The 18703-nt window shown below is 39.4% G+C and overlaps 1 protein-coding gene across 14 annotated transcripts in view; it reads left to right on the forward strand.

The window, feature by feature from the left end:
• RBMS3 (RNA binding motif single stranded interacting protein 3) overlaps positions 1-18703 on the forward strand; it is a 708203-nt gene that overhangs the window by 619280 nt on the left and 70220 nt on the right. For all 14 annotated transcript variants that reach the window (XM_035316418.1, XM_035316417.1, XM_035316419.1 and 11 more), the window contains 3 exons: positions 7821-7867; positions 15253-15349; positions 17992-18042. In XM_035316418.1, coding sequence (XP_035172309.1) covers positions 7821-7867; positions 15253-15349; positions 17992-18042 — 195 coding nt within the window. The remainder of the gene's footprint in view (positions 1-7820; positions 7868-15252; positions 15350-17991; positions 18043-18703) is intronic.

An 18703-nucleotide genomic window follows, 5' to 3' on the forward strand; every position in this document is an offset into this window, starting at 1 on the left:
CCAAATCCCATGAAATCTACACCCCAAGATGTATTTGGCTATGTTCAGATAAGCATTTGCATTCTTAAATACTTACGTGAAGGGCATTTCTAAAACTTCAGAGGTTTAACCAGCATTAACGCTGAATGCATGTGAGGATTATTGCTCATAAGGGCAGACTCCAGACAAATGACACTAAGTTTTATCACTGGCCTCAAATTTTAGTATGCAGAGTAGAGACAGACAGCTGTGCAAAACACTCTTGTAGGGGGGAAATGGCAGGAGATTTAGTGGGGAGGAACAGATTGCTGCAGTGGTACCTCTCTGGTATGCTTTCTCAGAGGTTTTGCTCACTTTTATGGAGAGCTTCTGTGGAACTTAATAAGAGAGGATTACATTTTTGGTAAAGTTTTCAGGCCATACTGCAGAACCCAATAGAAAATCTTATTCCTACCATACATTTTTGTAGATTGCTTCATAACCATATAGAAATACTTTAGCTGGCTGTTAAATTCTATCAGCCTTGTCCTCTTGCAGAACACAGCCACTGAAATCCCATCAGCAATATAATTTGGCATGAAATTTTCACTTCATTGTTGAAACAGTCCTTGGCTTGGAGGGGGGGTGATGACAAATTTCATATCCTATGTATGGTTTGTGCAGCTCTTAGAAAGGCAATAGTGTGGACTGAGTACTTGTAGACAGCACATCACCCCACAAAACCTACAGCTCTGCTGCTGTGCGTAATTGTCTAATCTTACTTCAGAATTTAATTGCAAATGGATCTATACCTTTATAAAGTCAAGTCTTTAGGGATATACTGGATTTCTCCAGGGCTTTTCAGATTTGTTTCTGTTGTTTCTTTGTTACATGGGGTTTTTATCCAGAAACCAGTTGTAATCAGTGAAGAATGCATCACCTTGAGCAGCACATTTTGTCCTTAACCTTCCACTCTTGGTTGAAGCCTCAGGAAACATTCAGCAGTTTGAGTGAGACATTTGACTGAGGATTTGTGCATGCTGACCAAATTCAGACTAAGGATCCAAGAGTTTAAATTACTGATGGCTTTTTGAAAGGGTGTTAAATAATGCATCTAACGTACAGGTGCAATAAAAGTACAGTGAAGCCTACAGATGCTGGAAATATTTGCAGAGAAATTCTAACCTAATAACTGACACGATTTCTGCCCAAGGTTTAAATTCTTTGATTTCAGGATAGACTTTTCTGAGTCTCACTATTTTCATTCAGTCGCACTGTTTTAGTTTCTGTTTTGAAACTTTCCCTGACAAGATCATGTTGAGGAAATGGTGATGGGGAGTAATCATATTTAAATTCTGTCTGTAAAAGATTTGATTTAATTTACCTCTGAATTGCAACTGACATGTCTAGAGGTAGATGACATTTCTCCAAAATAAAGTTCCTTAGCTGAAAATGCATCTAGGGAATCGAGGGTAGTTGCAAGTTGAGATCAGATTGAATTAAGAACTGCAACTTAAATTTTACAGCTGAATCTTTTGTTGAAGATTTTTTGAAACTTTGATTATTCTGAAATAAAATCTTTTTATATGTGCATTTAAGTGAGAGTTTGTTTGTAATGTATCTGGTAGAAAGGGAGAAATCTCACATAATTTGAAAATAAATGCTTTGTGTATTAGCTCACAGTGACTTAGTTTTTTTACAGTCACAGTATTTTGAAACCTTGACACTTCATCCGCAATCTTTTATAAAATTCAGACTATTTACATATTTGCATTGTCTTTCATGCAATCACCTTTAAAGCATGGGTGTATACATCACAATAGTGACATACACCATTGAATGTGACTTCATTGAACTTAGTTTGATATCTGTAATGATATTTAATAAGTGTCATAAATAATTCTCGTATTGACTGTTTGCTTTCTTCTGTAATCTGGGTTGCATTTTTGTTTCTCACTATCCAAGAGATTAACCTCCCATTTCCTCCCCTTCCCTCTCTTCCTCTTTTCCCCCATTCTTTTTTTTTTTTTTCTTTCTAGATCACCTGGTGAAATTTCTAAATAATTAAAAATGTATTTAATTGCTCCTTAAAAAATAGGAAGACTTACTAGTTTTGGAAAGATACTTTTGTTAACAGTTTCTCTTTTGGTCTGCTGTGTGTTACAATTTTGTCTAATGCAAACAGTAATTTAGAGAGAAAAAACATACAATAGGTAATTTGAGAGATAACTCGAGCATAGATTTCTTTTATGCTTCCAAGGAGATAGGTACTACTTAGTTGTTCTCGATAATCCTCAGTGTCTGGGGCTGATCTGTTTTATACCTGGACAAATTAGTTTCTTTTTCCGGATGGAGACAATTGGCAGGTCTGCATAGGAATTTGTAAACTGCAGCACTCCTCATTTAATTCATCAGATAAATTGAAGTCAGAACAAAGTAACTCAACACCAGAAACGGAAGCTGTGTAGGTTAGACTTCCAGTCCAGTTCTGTAGTACAAACTGTTTTTGTCATTCATTTAGGTTTCTGAACTTGTGATTGTGTCTGTCAGCTCAACCTCCGACCTACCGAGGTTCATGAATCACTTGACCAGTTTGACCTCAATATAATATATTTTGCTCTCCACAACTACTTTCTTCTCAGAAGTTGCAGTTGCTTAAGGAGCCCATGCATGTAAAAGCAAATGTTTCCCTCTGGGGAACATCACTGGGAAATGCCCCATTTCTTTCATACATGTCTATATATTAAATTGTAACAGTGACTATTGAGAATTCTCCTTCTCTGAAAGGGAAAGGTGTTTTTCATTCAGGATAAAATTCAGAAATCTTTCTAATAATGTGGAGTACTTCTGACAGACCTGTTTTAAATAATCAAAGGAAGGAACTGTGCCAAGTTAACTTTGCTGCTGACTGAGTTTATTTATTTGATCAGTATTTTAAACAGATCTCATTTAGCTTGTTGGTTCCTTCCCCCTCCTCTCCCTTCCTTCTTCAAAGTGTTTTAGTTGGAGTATCTGCTGTCAGGGCACAAGAGATTCTTGTGCTATTGATGCCTGGTAGATCTTAGTGGCGGTAACAAAACAAGTACAAGAATGTCAGTGTTGAAATTTCAGTTGATTCCACTGGAGTATCCAAGAGCACACCCATCCCCCTGGGATGGCAGCTTGCAGTCTTTTGGCATGATAGGATGAGGGGATGAGTCAGAGGAGACAGAGCAGAGAGGCTTATCCTCTGGTCCGACTCCCACCTTAGTTTGCCACAGAAACCCTGTGAGTCCTACAGTACAATGTTATTTTTCCTAATCTCTCTCTGAAGAGGAAAAATCCAGGGAGTCTAGTGGAAAGCCCGCCACATCAGTGGATTTCACCCCTTTTCAATTTATTGGTCACTCCAGTGTTTCCACTGAGAGCATCCTCCTGCACAGTAAGCAGTCCTACGGTGGCAGCAGCCTTGCTTTGCCTGTCAACGGCTCCTCAGAGCTAGTCCCCAGCCCTCCCCACAGCTCCTGGAGCTCCAGCGTGGGCCATGGGGTAGCCAGAGCAGGGTCAGGAAGATACGTGGAAGACTGGCTTCCGAGGAAGAGACACAGGGCATCTCTGCAGCAGGCAGATACTATGGTGAGCTTTCACACACAGTAAGGCCTGTGCACTGAAAGCATGTCATGACGTGTTGGTAAAGTTGTTCGGCAAAACTGCCTCCCAGCAACACAAAAGGTATTGTGCAACGCAAAGCTTGGTCATTTATAGGTACTGGTGTTTGTTCAAAGATAGTGGGCCGATAAAGGTTGTTTTTGTGAAGAGGTCAGAGAGATTTGGAAGACAAATAACAAACTGATCTTATTTCACATGATGATCTTCACATGAAGATGTGATTGTTTTTTTAATAATCACTCCACTTTATTTGAGAGATATACAAATCCAATTTACATAAGCAATGCAAATGTGATGGTCTGAGAGTCTCTTTAATGAGGCAAATGTGCTCATTTATGTTCAAATCATAACAAAGGGGGAAAAAAGCAGAAATAATGCCTTGTATTCACTTATCTGAACTTGTTTGTTCAATGCTGTCAATAGTTACAAAACTGCAGTAACAAAATAACAGTTTCTTCATTTCTTTGTCCTAGATTCAGACACTTAAATAAAAAGAAGTGATAAATAAATACACGTGGTTTAAACGGTATTTTTAAAAATCAGTATTTTAAGCTAGTTGGTTTTATTTCTGCCAATTGCAACATTCTAAACATAGCAGATGAGTAATCATTGAGAATGGGCTTTATCATTATGTGCAGAACCGATAGCAGATACTCCTTTTAATTAATTGCTTCAAGGAATTGCATACTGAAATGTTGGGATGCAGAATTTTCATTCAGGAGGTGAGATATGTGGCTCTGGCTGAGCAGCATAAAAATTCTGTAGTTCAGTCATTCCTTAATAGATTTTTCTGACAAATATTTTCCTGAAGCAGCATTTCATCATCAATGCCACACTCTCGGGTGGCATTTCATCAGGAAGTGTCACTATCAGAAGAAGGAATAAGACCCTGTCCCTTCACTGAAACATAAGCAAAACAGTGGATGAAAAGACCTGGAAGAAAATGCATTTCAGCACAAATGAGGACTACTACAGAGGCATTGTCCAGTGCCTCGACATAGTTAATACCATATTAAGCCCAATGACAGCAACATTCAGTGCTGCATTTTGGAGAGAAAAAGCTGGACCTCTCTTGCATGAAAGTCTGAGGCCAACCCTAATATTCTGTATTTGGTATTTTTGGAATTCCTGTTTGTGTGTTATGGAGGAAAGTGCAGACAATTTTCCAGTAAGTTTTTACTGCTCATCAGTTTTTATTCCTCATGAATGAGGATGCTTCAGACCATAAATCTTTCACTGGTCTAGGCTAACTGTTGCCTCTCCTGGGCTTCCAGCCAGCGTAATTTTGTAGGGAGGAATTACACAACTTGATGAGAAATAAGTAAATAGTCCTCTCTTAGCAGCTATTTGAAATAGCAGCTGTTTAAGGCTATTCAGCAATGGCAGATATTAGCAGTATTACTGGGGAAACTGTAGGTGGTGTACCATATGCACGTACTGCCACATGCTGTGCCCTATTTGTCTATTGCAAAACTCTCACTTGCTGGAAAACATGATAGTATTATTTATAGCAGTCGCTTCAAAGTATTTGGACAGATTTTGGTAACCTGTCACTATGCAGTATGGATGTGTAGCATGGGTAAGGAGATGACAGTCTAGCCTTTAATAATTTGGACTAATCAAGCCCATAATGGTCACCATGCCCCTTATTCGCCATGTCCCATATAGTATGTAACAGACGTGAAGCTAATGTCAAGAGAGCAGAGCATGTGCAGTTTGTTTGCATACACCCACATCTGGGGCATGATGGTGTTGGGGGCCAAGATGAGGGTCTTTGTCATGAACATGTGCTCAAATGTTCATGAAAAATGTAGCTGTAAGTAGTGTAAATGTGTTTGCTGGTCTCATGTGTTCAGTGAGTGTTGTTACGGCTCCAGTGAAAGAAATGCTTCAATTTATCCTTTCTGCAGCATTTTATTCATTTATGTCAAAGAAATTAAAATAAAATCAGTTGTTCATGTTCCCCTTTCCTCCCAGCTCTCTCTCCCTTGCTGATGCTTAGTTCTCAGGTCACAGTGATCCAAACTGCAGGATGGGTGTAGTGAGCTCCGATCCAGGCCATCCTGAGGACCGTTAAGTCTAGAAACTCCCTGACTGAGAAAGTTTAGATCCTCCTCTTCTAGGGGCTTGCAAATTGTTTTGTTGTTGTTGTTGTTGTTGTTGTTGTTTTTGTGTGTGTGTGTGTGTGTGTTTTCTCAATTCTTAGTAGATGAGGTGTTAAAATGTCAACATGTTGACATGGTCACCATGTCTTTATATAAAGAATCCTTTAAGTTATTTTTATTTTTTTAAGTTGTTAGAACTAATTTTTCTGTCCCTGTAGGGCTTGCACATACTAGTTAAGTTGTCTTTACTGACACAGGAATAGAAAAAGAGAGCAATAGTAAATTTTACAAATGTTCAAAACAGAAAGGAAAATTGAGAGTATTTTTTTCTGGAAAATGCATTAAAAAAAAAAAAAAGATGTTAATGTTTTATTGGCTGTTTTTTTGGGATGAACTGTATACCTTTCCATTTGTAATACAATGTAAAAATAATAATAATATGCTTACAATATTTAAGACATAAGAAAACAAAAACAACAACAACAACAAAAAATATATGTAGATCATACCTGATGATTTTCAGAGCTTTTTATTTTTAGGTCAAAATTAGCAATGGTTGTGCTCATCCTAAATTTGACTCTTTGGCATTTCAAGCTTGCAGAAATAGCCATTATTCTTTTTATGATATTAAAGCATTTTTAACACTAGTTGTGTGTCTTTGGCCTTAGTCTCCTGAATTACTTTTTGCTTGGGAGCTAGCGCATACTTTCTTAAACCAACAGCATTTTCAGTAAGTGAAGCATTTGACCTAGTATCTGCTTAAAAATAAGAAGAATAAATTTATTTATGATACAAGCATTTTTTTATTTATTTATTGGCTATGTCAGCTATGGCGAAGCTTACGCTTTCAGATCAGAAATGATTTTTGGCCTCTGAAAACTGGGGCCATCTCCTTGTAGACTGGTGAGCAGCTGCCGGGCTAACCTGGCTCCTCCTGGAGCGCGGCCGGCTTCCTGTTGGCCCCTCACCAGGGCCCTTGCCCTGGCAGCTCACCTGCCTGCATGGGAGCCAGACAAGCCAGGACACTTTCCTGACCTGGCTGAGCAGCCATCTGGAAGAGGGCAGATGCCGTTATTCAGAGGTAGATGGCTCCGGGGTGTTATATGCTCCCACCAGGAGTGTGGATCCTGCTGTGCAAAGTGAACGCTTCTGTCTCACGTCTAAGGCAGCGCATGGTCAGCATGCCAAGCGGAGAGCAATGGCATGCTTTGGGGTGGGAGGGTGCCACAGCCATTTTCAGCTGCCCCCAAAGGGAGAGGAGCATCTTGAGGAGTGTTTGCTCTCTCCTTTCTCTTCTTCCCACCTGGCCCCGACTGCTGTGTTTGAGCCTGAGTTAGAGCAGGAAATTCAATCTGCAGCCCTGCCCAGTCCCTGCCTTTCCTGCTGTACCTGTGGATACATTTGCTTAATGGTAGTGGTGGTGACAGTTGCTAACTGGATGGTGTTTTGATATCTCCAAATCTTTTTGCACAGGTCACCATCTGCCTGGTGGTGGACAGCAGACAAAAGGCTCTGCATAGGCCATTAAGAAATTCTTTGGCTGTACATACCTCTCAAGTATTTTAAAAGCTCAGGCACTTCCTTGTTTTAGTTGGTCTTTTCTGCTTCACAGCCCAATTTCTGTTTCTTGTCTCCTGGTAATGAATTAACTGTAAGCAGGAGTGACAGCCCAGGGAAATGACAGAGGCCTGGGGTCACCCAGGGGATGGCCTTGGTAGGAAAGATGAGACTCCTGCCTGAGAAGCTCTTGTGAAGATGGCTTTAGGGTATTTACAAACTACCTGCCTGACCCAGAACAGCAGGATTTGGCCCTGACATGTTGTCATGTTGTCAATGCACTGAGCTTGGTGGAGTCATTGACCGATACCAGGGCAACAAAAAACCGTTTGGCCTATATGTTATGGGGAGGTGACATGGAGCGGATCTGTTTCTCAGGGGTCTGGCATGCAGGGGAGGGAGCCAAAGTGTGCTGCTTTGGGCCATCTGAGCTTCCCTAGAGAGTTTTTGATTTCTGTCTAAGACTATGCTTAATGTCTTTTTTCATATATATATATATATTTTTCCTGCAGTAATAGTAAAAATCTGTTTTTCTCCCCTAACTATGTGCAGGCTGGCATGGCTTTGACTTATGATCCAACAGCTGCTATACAGAATGGGTAAGAAATGCATGTTTTCTTATGCCTTTTTAAAAATTATTTTGAATGCCATCTTCTGTTTTCTCTTTCTGTGGTGAAACTTATTCAAAAGCAAATTTACTCAGTCATATGTTGTCTGAAGCATGTAATGTTATATTGTCAAGTTCTTCTTTTAGTTTCCCTTTTGTTTTTATACCCTCGTTTGTAATATCCATTTGAATGGGAAGTTGTTTTTCCTAATAGTTTCCATCTCTATTTGGCAAATCCCAGCGGCTGTATTTTTTAATCTGTCTCTGTCATGGAATGGAAACCAGTAAAGTTACTGGCTTTTGTTAAAATGATCATTGAAAATTCTAGCATATTTTGGATAATAGAGCTGTTACTTAATCTGGGTCCTCTGCTGCCTGGATGGCTTCCATGGCATTGTCTGACTAGAAATGCCAAACGGAGAAATCCTTAAATTAGTGTGTAAGCAGATGAGACTTAGGGGCAGAATGTTGAATAATACTCTTCATTTCTCAACTGCCAGTTCAAAGAATTGAAACTTTTTTCACATTTAGCAGAGAAGTTGCATCATCATATTATCTATCTGCATGATTACATTTTCAATTATTTCATGAAGCAGAAAAACAGATCCTTGAGATCAGCTATCCTTTCAGATAGATGAACAATAACTTGAAGAGAAGCAGGAAGCTCAGCCCTGAACTCTTTGACAGCCACTCCTTGACCAGAGGGATGTTTGATATGATTATCAAATTCCATGCATACTCCCATCTACACTCTCCAGCTGAAGGGGAGAATGCATTGATATTGAGGATGGTTTTATTATTTCAATGTTTGTTAGGGCAATACTAGGTGAAGCATTAAAAAGCAGCAGCAACAACCACAAAAACAAAACAACACTAGCTTTTAAAAAAAAAAATCAATATTAATAGTTTGCATATTTTGCATAATTGCCCTTTAAAAGCAGTATCATTGTAGAATGTTCTCATGAGAATGAGAACGTGATGTTCTCATGTTGTGGATGAAACAACCAAGGCAGAGCAACTCAGAAAAAGGAGGTTTGTTTTTGTTTTTGTATTTGTTTTTGTTTTTTCCAGAGCTGTGATTTCAGAATCCTCTGGTTTTGCTTCTCTGTTCTGATCCCCGCCCACCCCAACAAGTCTTTCTTCTCTATCATCATTCTTTTCAGCTGGTAAATCATCTAAGGCTATAAATAAAACCATCAGTACTTCATAATCCACTAGTGTTTCATCCAGACAAATAGCTTTTATTTCAAAGGAATCCCTGTATGTTGTTTACATGAATTTTTCAGAAACTGTAATTTGACTGATCCTTTGAGATTAATAACACTTTACGTAAAGAATATTTTTATAAAATTATGAAAGTTATTTCAGATTTGTATATGCTTAAGTGTTCAAAATGCTCAGTGGTTTGGTCACTCAATTGTTTGAACAAGCCATCACTGATCACTGGAAAAAGAAATAGTACCCAATGGAAATTCCAGCTCATATTATTTTTTTTATTTTTTCTTTTATTTATAAAGCATGAAAGAAATTGTATCATTGGATATCACTGTAAGAGTGGTTATTAATTACTGCTTTGACGTATCTTCTTTCTGGAGTGTCAAAATATTTTCAATTTCAGCAGGACAAAACCATCTAATTCAAAATGCTCTTCTGGTGAGATTTGATTGCACACAGTATCATGAGGAGAAGCTCTTAATATGTGTTGATTTGTCCACCAAAACTAACACAGCTGTTGATCCATCCTCTGGTTGCATCTTTAAAATGCAGTCCCCTGAGAGACTAGCTCCCCAGGCATTCACTTAGCAGTCACTATATATCCTGTAGTTATAAATTTTTACTACTTTTCATAAGCTGCTTTACTTGCAAGTACAATAAAAATCTAGCTCATGGGTTTTATTTTACCTAAGTCTGGGAGCAACTTGATGCGTTGCTTGTAAAATGTGCAAATGTGGGTTGTTGCTTGCAACACAGCAGATGGGATCATAGCAGGTGTGTGGCCATGGTAAAAGAGAGTTAAAGGTTCTTACATGCTATGAAGTGAAACAGGTCAATTTAAACATCAGTGAAGGTGTGTTAGGCAAACACATTGCTCTTCACAAGGAGGACAATCTGGAAGTAAACACAAGGCTCATGCTTTCAGCCCCCTTATCTTGATGGTGTACGCATTTTTACCCATCCATACGTGGGTAAAATGCTGCATAATACGTTGCAGTGAGGTGGACCAAGTAGATAACGTTTGCACAGAGCAATCTGTAACATGGAGACAACCTCCCTGTAACAGGCCTATTCGGTGCAGTCTGGTTATGCAGGCGTTGTCCCTGCACCCAGCTAAGGACCTGATGGGCTGTGATAAGAACATCTTGCTCGGTCCTTCAGGTGCTCACCAACAAAGAGTTTAGTGGACCAAGGCTGTAGATGGAAAACATAAACATACCTAAGGTAAGACAAAAAATGAGATGAGTTATGAGCTGCCAATAAAACTAAAAAGTAAAAAGAATGACTGCACATGCTACCATTTATTAGAATCCTGTATAAGGTTGATAGAAGTCTTTGCATTTTGATGTAAGTTGCAGGATATAGAGAATGGAAGCCTACTGGGGAGATGCATCTCTGCAAGTGTCACAAGATGATATTTAAAATTTCCAGCTCCTTAAGAGGTTTGGATTATACTGGATTTTGGTTAGGGGCATACCCAAACCTCAGGGAGGAATTTGGATTCTTACATGTTTTCCAGATGAAATGGCAGGTTCTCATTGCCGCAGTGTAGTACTATCACTTTTATTATAGTATAAATGCATATTTGCCTCAAAAATCTATAGCAGAAATAAAACAAAAGAGAGAGATGGAGGCTTTCACTAAAAATAGCAAAGGCTTTTTCACCACAAAGGAATAGATAATTTTCTTCTGAGTCTATTATGTTGTAAGGCTTGATTCTCCATTTCATTATATTGTTTTTATGCCCATGTAACTCTGTTTAAGGATCCAGTGGAGTTGCATCAGCATAAAACTGGTGTAATGGAGTGGAGAGTCTGGCCCATAGTGTACCATAGCATTGCAGTATGCATTACTGAAGACATGGTAACCACACACTTCAGTAGATAAGCTCTTTTCCCCTGCCAATTGCTCCATGCCTTTTTTTCTTTTATAATCAGCCTTTTCTGAATTGCACTTACAAAAGTATTCAGGTTTTATTTGGGGGAGCTGTGTGCCTGTTGTAATATGATATTGATTTTTCAATTTGTGGTATTAATATTGTTTTAGTAGTTTAATGCACTCATACAAAGAACAAAATAGAGCTCTTGTACTTGCACTGTAAAGATGCTCATTTAAAATGTTGCTGAGGCTTGAGTCCTCCTGGCTATTTGACTAAGACTGCGATGTACTGTATCAGTTTAATATCTGATATCTGGGGGACTATACTGTGCATTTGCAGGCCAATGGGCTCAATATTCAGATAGGTCTTTTTCATCTCAAACATCTGACTCTGTGGCTTATTGCAACAGAAAATTGCTGCTCTGATAACGCTCAGTAATACTCTTACATTATGTGAGCCCCAGGATACTATTTATGAATCTAACTTTTTCAGTACTGCCTGCAGGCACGAGGCACGAGCAAATGGTGTTTATTGCAGTGCAAATAGGGTCTTGCTCTTGTACAGATTCTGTGTGGAAGCTTGCACATTCCCCCATAGGATGGGAACCATATGGATTTTTTTTTCTATTATTTTGGCAGGGAAATAGCGACCAGACGCTCCAGATAATGCAGTCCCCAAATGCAGAGGGAGGGTTGATGCAGGAGGGGAATGTGTGCTTTGTCTGTTAAGCAACAGACTGTTCCTAAAGCATTGCCTACGTGTGCCTGATGATATACTGGGAATGTGGTTCTTCTAACATCTCATAAAAATATTTTCTTTTGAGCCCTTTGTAAACCCCTCCTCATGGCTGTCCAGGAACATCTTTTTGCCTCCTAGTAATCAATTTTCCCTGTGCTTATAGAATCGAGGTGTGCTGAAAAAGACTATTTTAAATGCAAGTGCAATGTCCATTTTGCCTCTTCCCTCCCACCTGCCTCTGTAGGCTTTTGCTTCTAGCAATAGAGTTGCAGTTAAGGAGCAGGGACACTGGCTTACACCTGCAAAAAAGAGCTGCATGGGCCAATATAAGGATGCAAACTAGAGTTGCAGAAAATGCATCTGAGCCTTCTGGAGAACTCTCCTTAGAGCTCACAGGTCAACTACCATAAGGCCTACATCTCTCAAAGTGTAGTCAGTACCAGATACTGTACATTTCAGTGCAAGGAAACATCAGGCTGTAATTGAACACCATATCTAAAATGAGTCATAGCTAGTATAATCCATATCTCCTTCCACTCCTCGTTCTGATGTGCATGTTCCAATGACTGAGAATCTTACAACATCCCTCTGCCACCTCATGTCACTTCTTCCTGAGCCTAAAGGATTGCTGATGCAATCCCAAGTCCTGGAAGGATAAAATCAAATATAGTAAGGTCAGCAGCTGCAGATCTTGTTGGGGTGCTGTGGTGTTTACACCAGAGCAGGGTACTCTTGCATTTTTGCTCCTCTGGTCTTTTTTGAGGTCTCCAGCATGTCACTCATGCCAATTGCATAGCAGGATAATTAGCCTGTTAGTATATAAAGAGAATACAGGGAGATGCCTCTGTGTCCCTGGGGTGAGACCATGTGTAACCCTCTTTGTGAGCCAGCCTTGCTGGGGCCATGTGTGGTTACAACTCTGTGGCAGGTTGAGCATGCTGTAACGGGGGATACTCCACTTGAACCTATCCACACCGTACCACTGTACTTCACATGTGGCAGAGAGGGCTCCAGAATATACTTGTTCATTTCTTGCTCTGCTGAATTCCTTTAGGGAATATCCAAATCCTTTTCTTACATCCCTTCCGGCATCAATGATACTGTCACAAGAAGAAAAACCTTTGTCTCCACATATGAAGGATTAATGATTGCAAAATGCTTGACCTATAGCCTGTCACAGTGACTTGGATTGTTAAACTTGATTTATTATTATTTAAATTAAAATATATGAACTAGATTTTCTCACATTGTCATTCGCTGCATCAAATTTCATTCCTTTCTCTTCTTTGATGCTCTGGTGCATACATTTTCACAATAAAGCTGAGTGTCCTGATAGTATGTTTTATTTGATGCCTATTTGAGAGCATTCCAAACTGCGACAGATAAATGGTATTGGCAGGGGTGTTGGAAGGGTTGTATTTTTCACATTACCAGAGTGTATATTCTACAAACTTATGTACTATTCAGATAACTGCATCTCTAAGCTGAAAATGAAATGGTTAGCTGTCTGTCAAGTTCTTGGCTTAGCACGCATTTTCTGTAAATTTTGTAGTATTTGCTTGGATTTATTGAAGAGTTTATTCCAAAGAGTCAGCATTACTTTTGAATGCAAAGGTTTTTGTCCCCTGCACCCACCCTTTGTCTTTGGTGGTTCATGCGCGGTGTGAGCCGAGCATCAAAGCCAGGCTGATGGGTGGAATTAGAACAGACTGAAGAAGAATGTGTTGTTGTCTCTAAAGAGTTTTGCTTTTACACTGTCCTCTGGTTTAAGAGGTTTATATGTATTCTATTATACATTTAACCTACAGAGTAAATTCTGTCAGCCTTCAGCCGAACGTTTTCATTTGCCGCACAGAGCGTTTCTTAGTTCATCCACTTAGCAACAGCATAGCCAAAGTGACTTTTGGTTAACCTTCATCTGGGAAGAACACCCCTGCAACAGGACTTAGACAACATGCACATCATCCTAATGCCAGAGATAAACTTGGCTAGGACTGCAAAAATCCGTCCCCCACCAAATTTGTATGAACGTAATAGGGTGTATTTGATACAAGCATAGGGATATAAATGTTTCTAAGTTCTCATAATAGAATATACACAAAACTGGGCAAAGGCACAGTTTTAAAATAGTCTCTGTGCGAGCATTGTAAGGGCAGATAAATGTTCCTAAAATAGCAATATATTTCTATTAAACAAAAAAATCACTCAGACGCCACCTGCTGCTTTTGGCATTTTAAAATCTTACTTGGAATAGAGAGAACAAATGATTGCTTCTCTGTCTCCCTCTCCCTTTCTAACTTCAAATGTTTCCACCCAACCTTCAGAGATGGCAGCCTGTTTTCCCAAGCCTATTGGTTGGATGAACTCAGTGATTATCTGAGCCTGCATGCAGAATGAATGCATCCAGTCTGAACTAGAATGATTAGTACTAAATCCAGGATGCCAGGGTGATCAGGAAATAGAGCACTTGTTTAAACACCAGTAATGATTTTGCTGTTGTTGCATGGCTCTCATAGAAAGCTACTGTTGATTGCCTCAGTGCAGGGAGAAAGAACATAAAAAGGCAGGGAGTGTAATCCACTTCACTGTTACAGAGAGCACATGTGCAAAATCTTCTGGTACTTGTAAGGTTGGTGCACGCTATATCTGCATGGGATTTGTATCCAGCCAGAGGATGTTGCACAGAAGTATGGTTTCTCTCTCTCGAGGAGTCAAAAAAGCACGTGTTTTTTTTTTTTTTGGTTGACAGTTAAAACTGAAAAAAAAAAGGGAAAATACAAAAATCTTTATGAGCACACAGATATTAAGTACTTACACAATACACCAGCAGTGATATTTTCCAAGTGATAATTTTATCAATAATCATTTATCCACAGGGAAATAGAATGAATATAACATTTATTATCGTCAAGCAAGAGATAGTGAAACTTTTGTTTATAGCATGCAACAGTGGAAATAAAAACAACTAAATCTGAGATTTTCAGTGCTGCCTGGGGCATTTATACTCATAATTTTTGATAAATTTCACCAGAAGGTAGGTTTTTAGCTCTCTATCTAGATGAATATGAAAATTTCAGCCAGAGTTTCTGTAACCATCCCTTAATAAAATAAATCAGGCATATACATGGAATGTGTTATTCTCAGCACTGAAGCATTAAGATATTAAAAGAAAACAGTACTGCATGTAAAAATGAAATCAGTTATCATTGTCTTCAATATCGTGTAAGAAATTTCCTTTCACTAGATAGCACTCTGGAAAATCAGCTGTCTTTGCATTTCAGATAATTACTTCTTGTGTTGTGAAGTTCTATATTTGTGCTAGTTGAAGTGAAAAAAATATGCTTTGTGTAAATATTCCTCCTCCTTTCCATTTTCAAGATCTACTCCGTGGAGCCATCACATTGTCTTTATTGTGGTTTTGGGAATAGATGGACATAATTACCTGTGTAGACTCTTCTTGCCCTTGCCTGGGAGGCAGGGAATTAGTCAGTCAGAGCCTAGCAGTCAAAAGGTTCAAAAATCTCGCTTTTGTTCTTTGTTTGCAGATTTTATTCCTCACCGTACAGTATTCCAACAAACCGCATGATTCCACAGACATCAATCACACCATTCATTGCTGCTTCCCCTGTCTCTACATATCAGGTACGTCAGATTTGTGCTTGTCTACTATGTTTCCTAGTTAATTATGTTTTGGATGTGGATGAAGGCAGAGTGGATACCACAGAAAACTATGTAAGTCTTGGGCTCTTGAGTCACACTTTCAACAAAAGGCTTTTTAGTAGTATTCAGGTATCATTTGGTTTAGGGTTTTGAGTGTTTCCTGCATTCTTAAAACTAGCAATAAAAGCCACTGTAATTTTTTCTTATTTCAATCAGCTTCTCTAGTAAACAGCATTTTGCTTCATTTCCAGTTGACAACAGCAGATGCTTGTCATTCTTATTGAAATGTTTTGTCATTTCGGCTCCCCTTCATGAGCCAAATTTTTTCAAATGCTTTTTTTTTTATATATAATTTATGTTGACTACATCGTATTTTGACCTTTTGACCTCAGTTGTATTTGTTCCAGTAACAGCATCCTTTAACAGCATTCATTTTTATCCAATAATCCCTGACAAAGCAAGATATTTTAGGATAACTCTCCTCATATCCTTCTTTAGTCTCCCACACATTTTGTCTTTCAGAATTTCTCTTTTCAACATATCCCTCACAGATCTCTACTGGGAAATTATTGTCATGTTCTGGCTTTCTGAGATGGAAGTCAAAACTGGGTTGTATCGTTTTATTATTAGCCATTCTCTGGGAACATATGTGAAGCTGATCACTGGCCATACATTTTCCCATTTCAGTTAGAATCATAGAATCACAGAATATCCCAAGCTGGAAGGGACCCACAAGGATCATTGAGTCCAACTCCTGGCTCCACACGAGACCACCCAAAAATCAGACCACGTGTCTGAGAGCATTGTCCAAATACTTCTCAAACTCCGTCAGGCTTTGTGCCATGACCACTTCCCTGGGGGGTCTGTCCCAGTGCCCGACCACCCGGTGGGTGCAGACCCTTTCCCTAACCCCCAGCCTGACCCTCTCCTGTCCCAGCCCCATGCCGTTCCCTCGGGTCCTGTCGCTGTCCCCAGAGAGCAAAGCTCAGCGCCTGCCCCTCCGCTCCCCTCGTGAGGGAGCTGCAGGCCGCCATGAGGCCTCCCCTCAGCCTGCTCTGCTCGGGGCTGAACAAACCAAGGTCATTCCTCACACGTCTTGCCCTCGAGACCTTTCACCACCTTTGTTGCCTTCCTTTGGACATTCTCTAGTACTTTTGTGTCCTTACATTGTAGCACCCCAAACTGCACATAGTACTCAAGGTGAGGCTGCACAGATAAGAGCAGGACAATCATTTCCCTTGGCCAGCTATCAATTCCATGCCTGACACACCCCAGGGTATGGTTGGCCTTTTTTGCTGCCAGGGCACACTGTTCACTCAATATTCAACTTGCTGTTGACCAGAACGCCCAGATCACTTTCTGTGGGGCTGCTCTCCAGCCTCATCCCCCAGTCTATACTTAGATCCCATTTTTTTTCTGTCCATCAGTAATCTTCCAGTCCTGAGTCCTGTGTGAGAAAAGCTGCCCAAATTTACAAAGCTGTGTGGTGGGCTGTTCTTAATGTTAAGATTGTTTTGTTTTGTTTTGAGGCGGTATTTTATAAACTACACGTAATACTGTACACTTAATATGTTTTAAACTTGATCTTCAAAGATAAAGGATTCTTGTCATTTTCTTTGACTTTCGTGTCTGGAGAATGGGGACCCTGTGGCTTTCTCCTGCTCATCCTTGTTCATGCTCAGTCTGAGATGCTGTACACCCATCTCTGTGAGCTTGGGGATAGCCAGTGAGATGCCCACCGATGCCTGTAGCACAGGTATATTTTTGTGTACTTCCTGTTTGTTGTGTTGCCCACACTGATGCAAAAGAAAACTAGGATACACGGTTCTTGGTGTTAGTTCCAAGTTATGCTAGCAGGTGGGCTGTCCACACTTAGCAGAAGAGGCAGTTACAGCTCAGAGATGGTATCACAAATGCACAAGAACTTTGTAAACATTTAATTGGCAGTAGAACTGATATATCCATGGAATCTGTTACATGTCAGTAGTAAGGCAAAACAATAAAGAAGGACTTCAGTGAGGCATAGATTTCGGGTGAAAATGGACCCCGTGATGCCGAAGGTAAGAGCTGCTTCTGGGGACAGGGACATCTTAAACCAGCTTAGCAACGGAAGCTTTCAATCACAGTAAGCTTCAAAAACTCTGAATTAGATCTGCAATTCTTACTGAAAATGGGATAAATCATTCTGGGATCTCTGAAAATGTTATATCTTTGGAAGTTTATATGGGTACTTCAAAAATAAACTTTGAACATTTTATGTCTGCTGAGCTGTCAGTTGGATGACATATTCATGATTATATTGATGGATGAAAGCAAACAATACAAATGAAAAAGTAGGACAACATGGAATATTGAAGACTACTTTAAGAGATAAAACTTTGCATCATATTGGTGGTGCGATCTCTCAGACTTCTGACTTTGGTGGAACATTATCAAATGAAATTTAAAAGCTTTCTCCAATGTCAGTAACTTTATGAGGCATAAATGATTTTTGCATGGAGTTACATACCTTAAGTCTTTTACCAAAATGAGCTCTGTAGTTGCAATATAAATAACATTTTCATGTCAGTCATTGGAGTTCTGTTTTAAACTTTTCTGTGCTAATTAAAATATTTGATATGCAGGTCCAGAGTACTTCATGGATGCCTCATCCGCCGTATGTTATGCAACCAACAGTAAGTGGATATGTGCTAATATCCAGATAAAAGTGCTTACACCGTAGCCTCACTCTGCTTGTCAGCCACATTAAAGTCCTAGGTCATGTAAGAGCAGCCAGCTGCTCCCTTTGACAAGAGCCTGCTGCTGTAAAGATTCTGTTTCATTAAGGAACATGATTTGATTTAGTGAAAAGGGGGGAATGGGTGATATATTATCTAATTGCATTGATTATAAGAAAATAACTATCTCGAAAGTATAGTTTCTGAAGTTTTGCTTCAAGGACTGCAAGGCAGCTACATTCCTGCATACTTTGAATTGTCAGGATCAACACATGTTAGCCCTCCCTTATATGCTTATCCATCAAAAAAGTCCTTTGTAGTTGTATATACTTTAAAGGATCCTCAATGTCTCAGTAATGCATTTCAAGTACTGGAAAAGGGTGAAGCACAGCTGTCTTACAGAATCTCTGCCAAATCTGAATCTGCTTTATGATTTGACCAGTCAACTCTTTTTTTCTTTTTTCTTTTTTCTTTTTTTCTGAGTAAATTTTCATCTTTCATCAATTTATAACTACTACTAAAAGCATCATTAAATTCTTAGCACCATTTTTAGAAAAAGTGTAGGTGATTTTTTGTTTACCTCAGAGAAGAGTTTTGATGCACTTTCCCTAATATTAGT

The sequence above is a fragment of the Oxyura jamaicensis genome, chromosome 2 (assembly GCF_011077185.1).
Source record: "Oxyura jamaicensis isolate SHBP4307 breed ruddy duck chromosome 2, BPBGC_Ojam_1.0, whole genome shotgun sequence".
NCBI lineage: Eukaryota > Metazoa > Chordata > Aves > Anseriformes > Anatidae > Oxyura > Oxyura jamaicensis.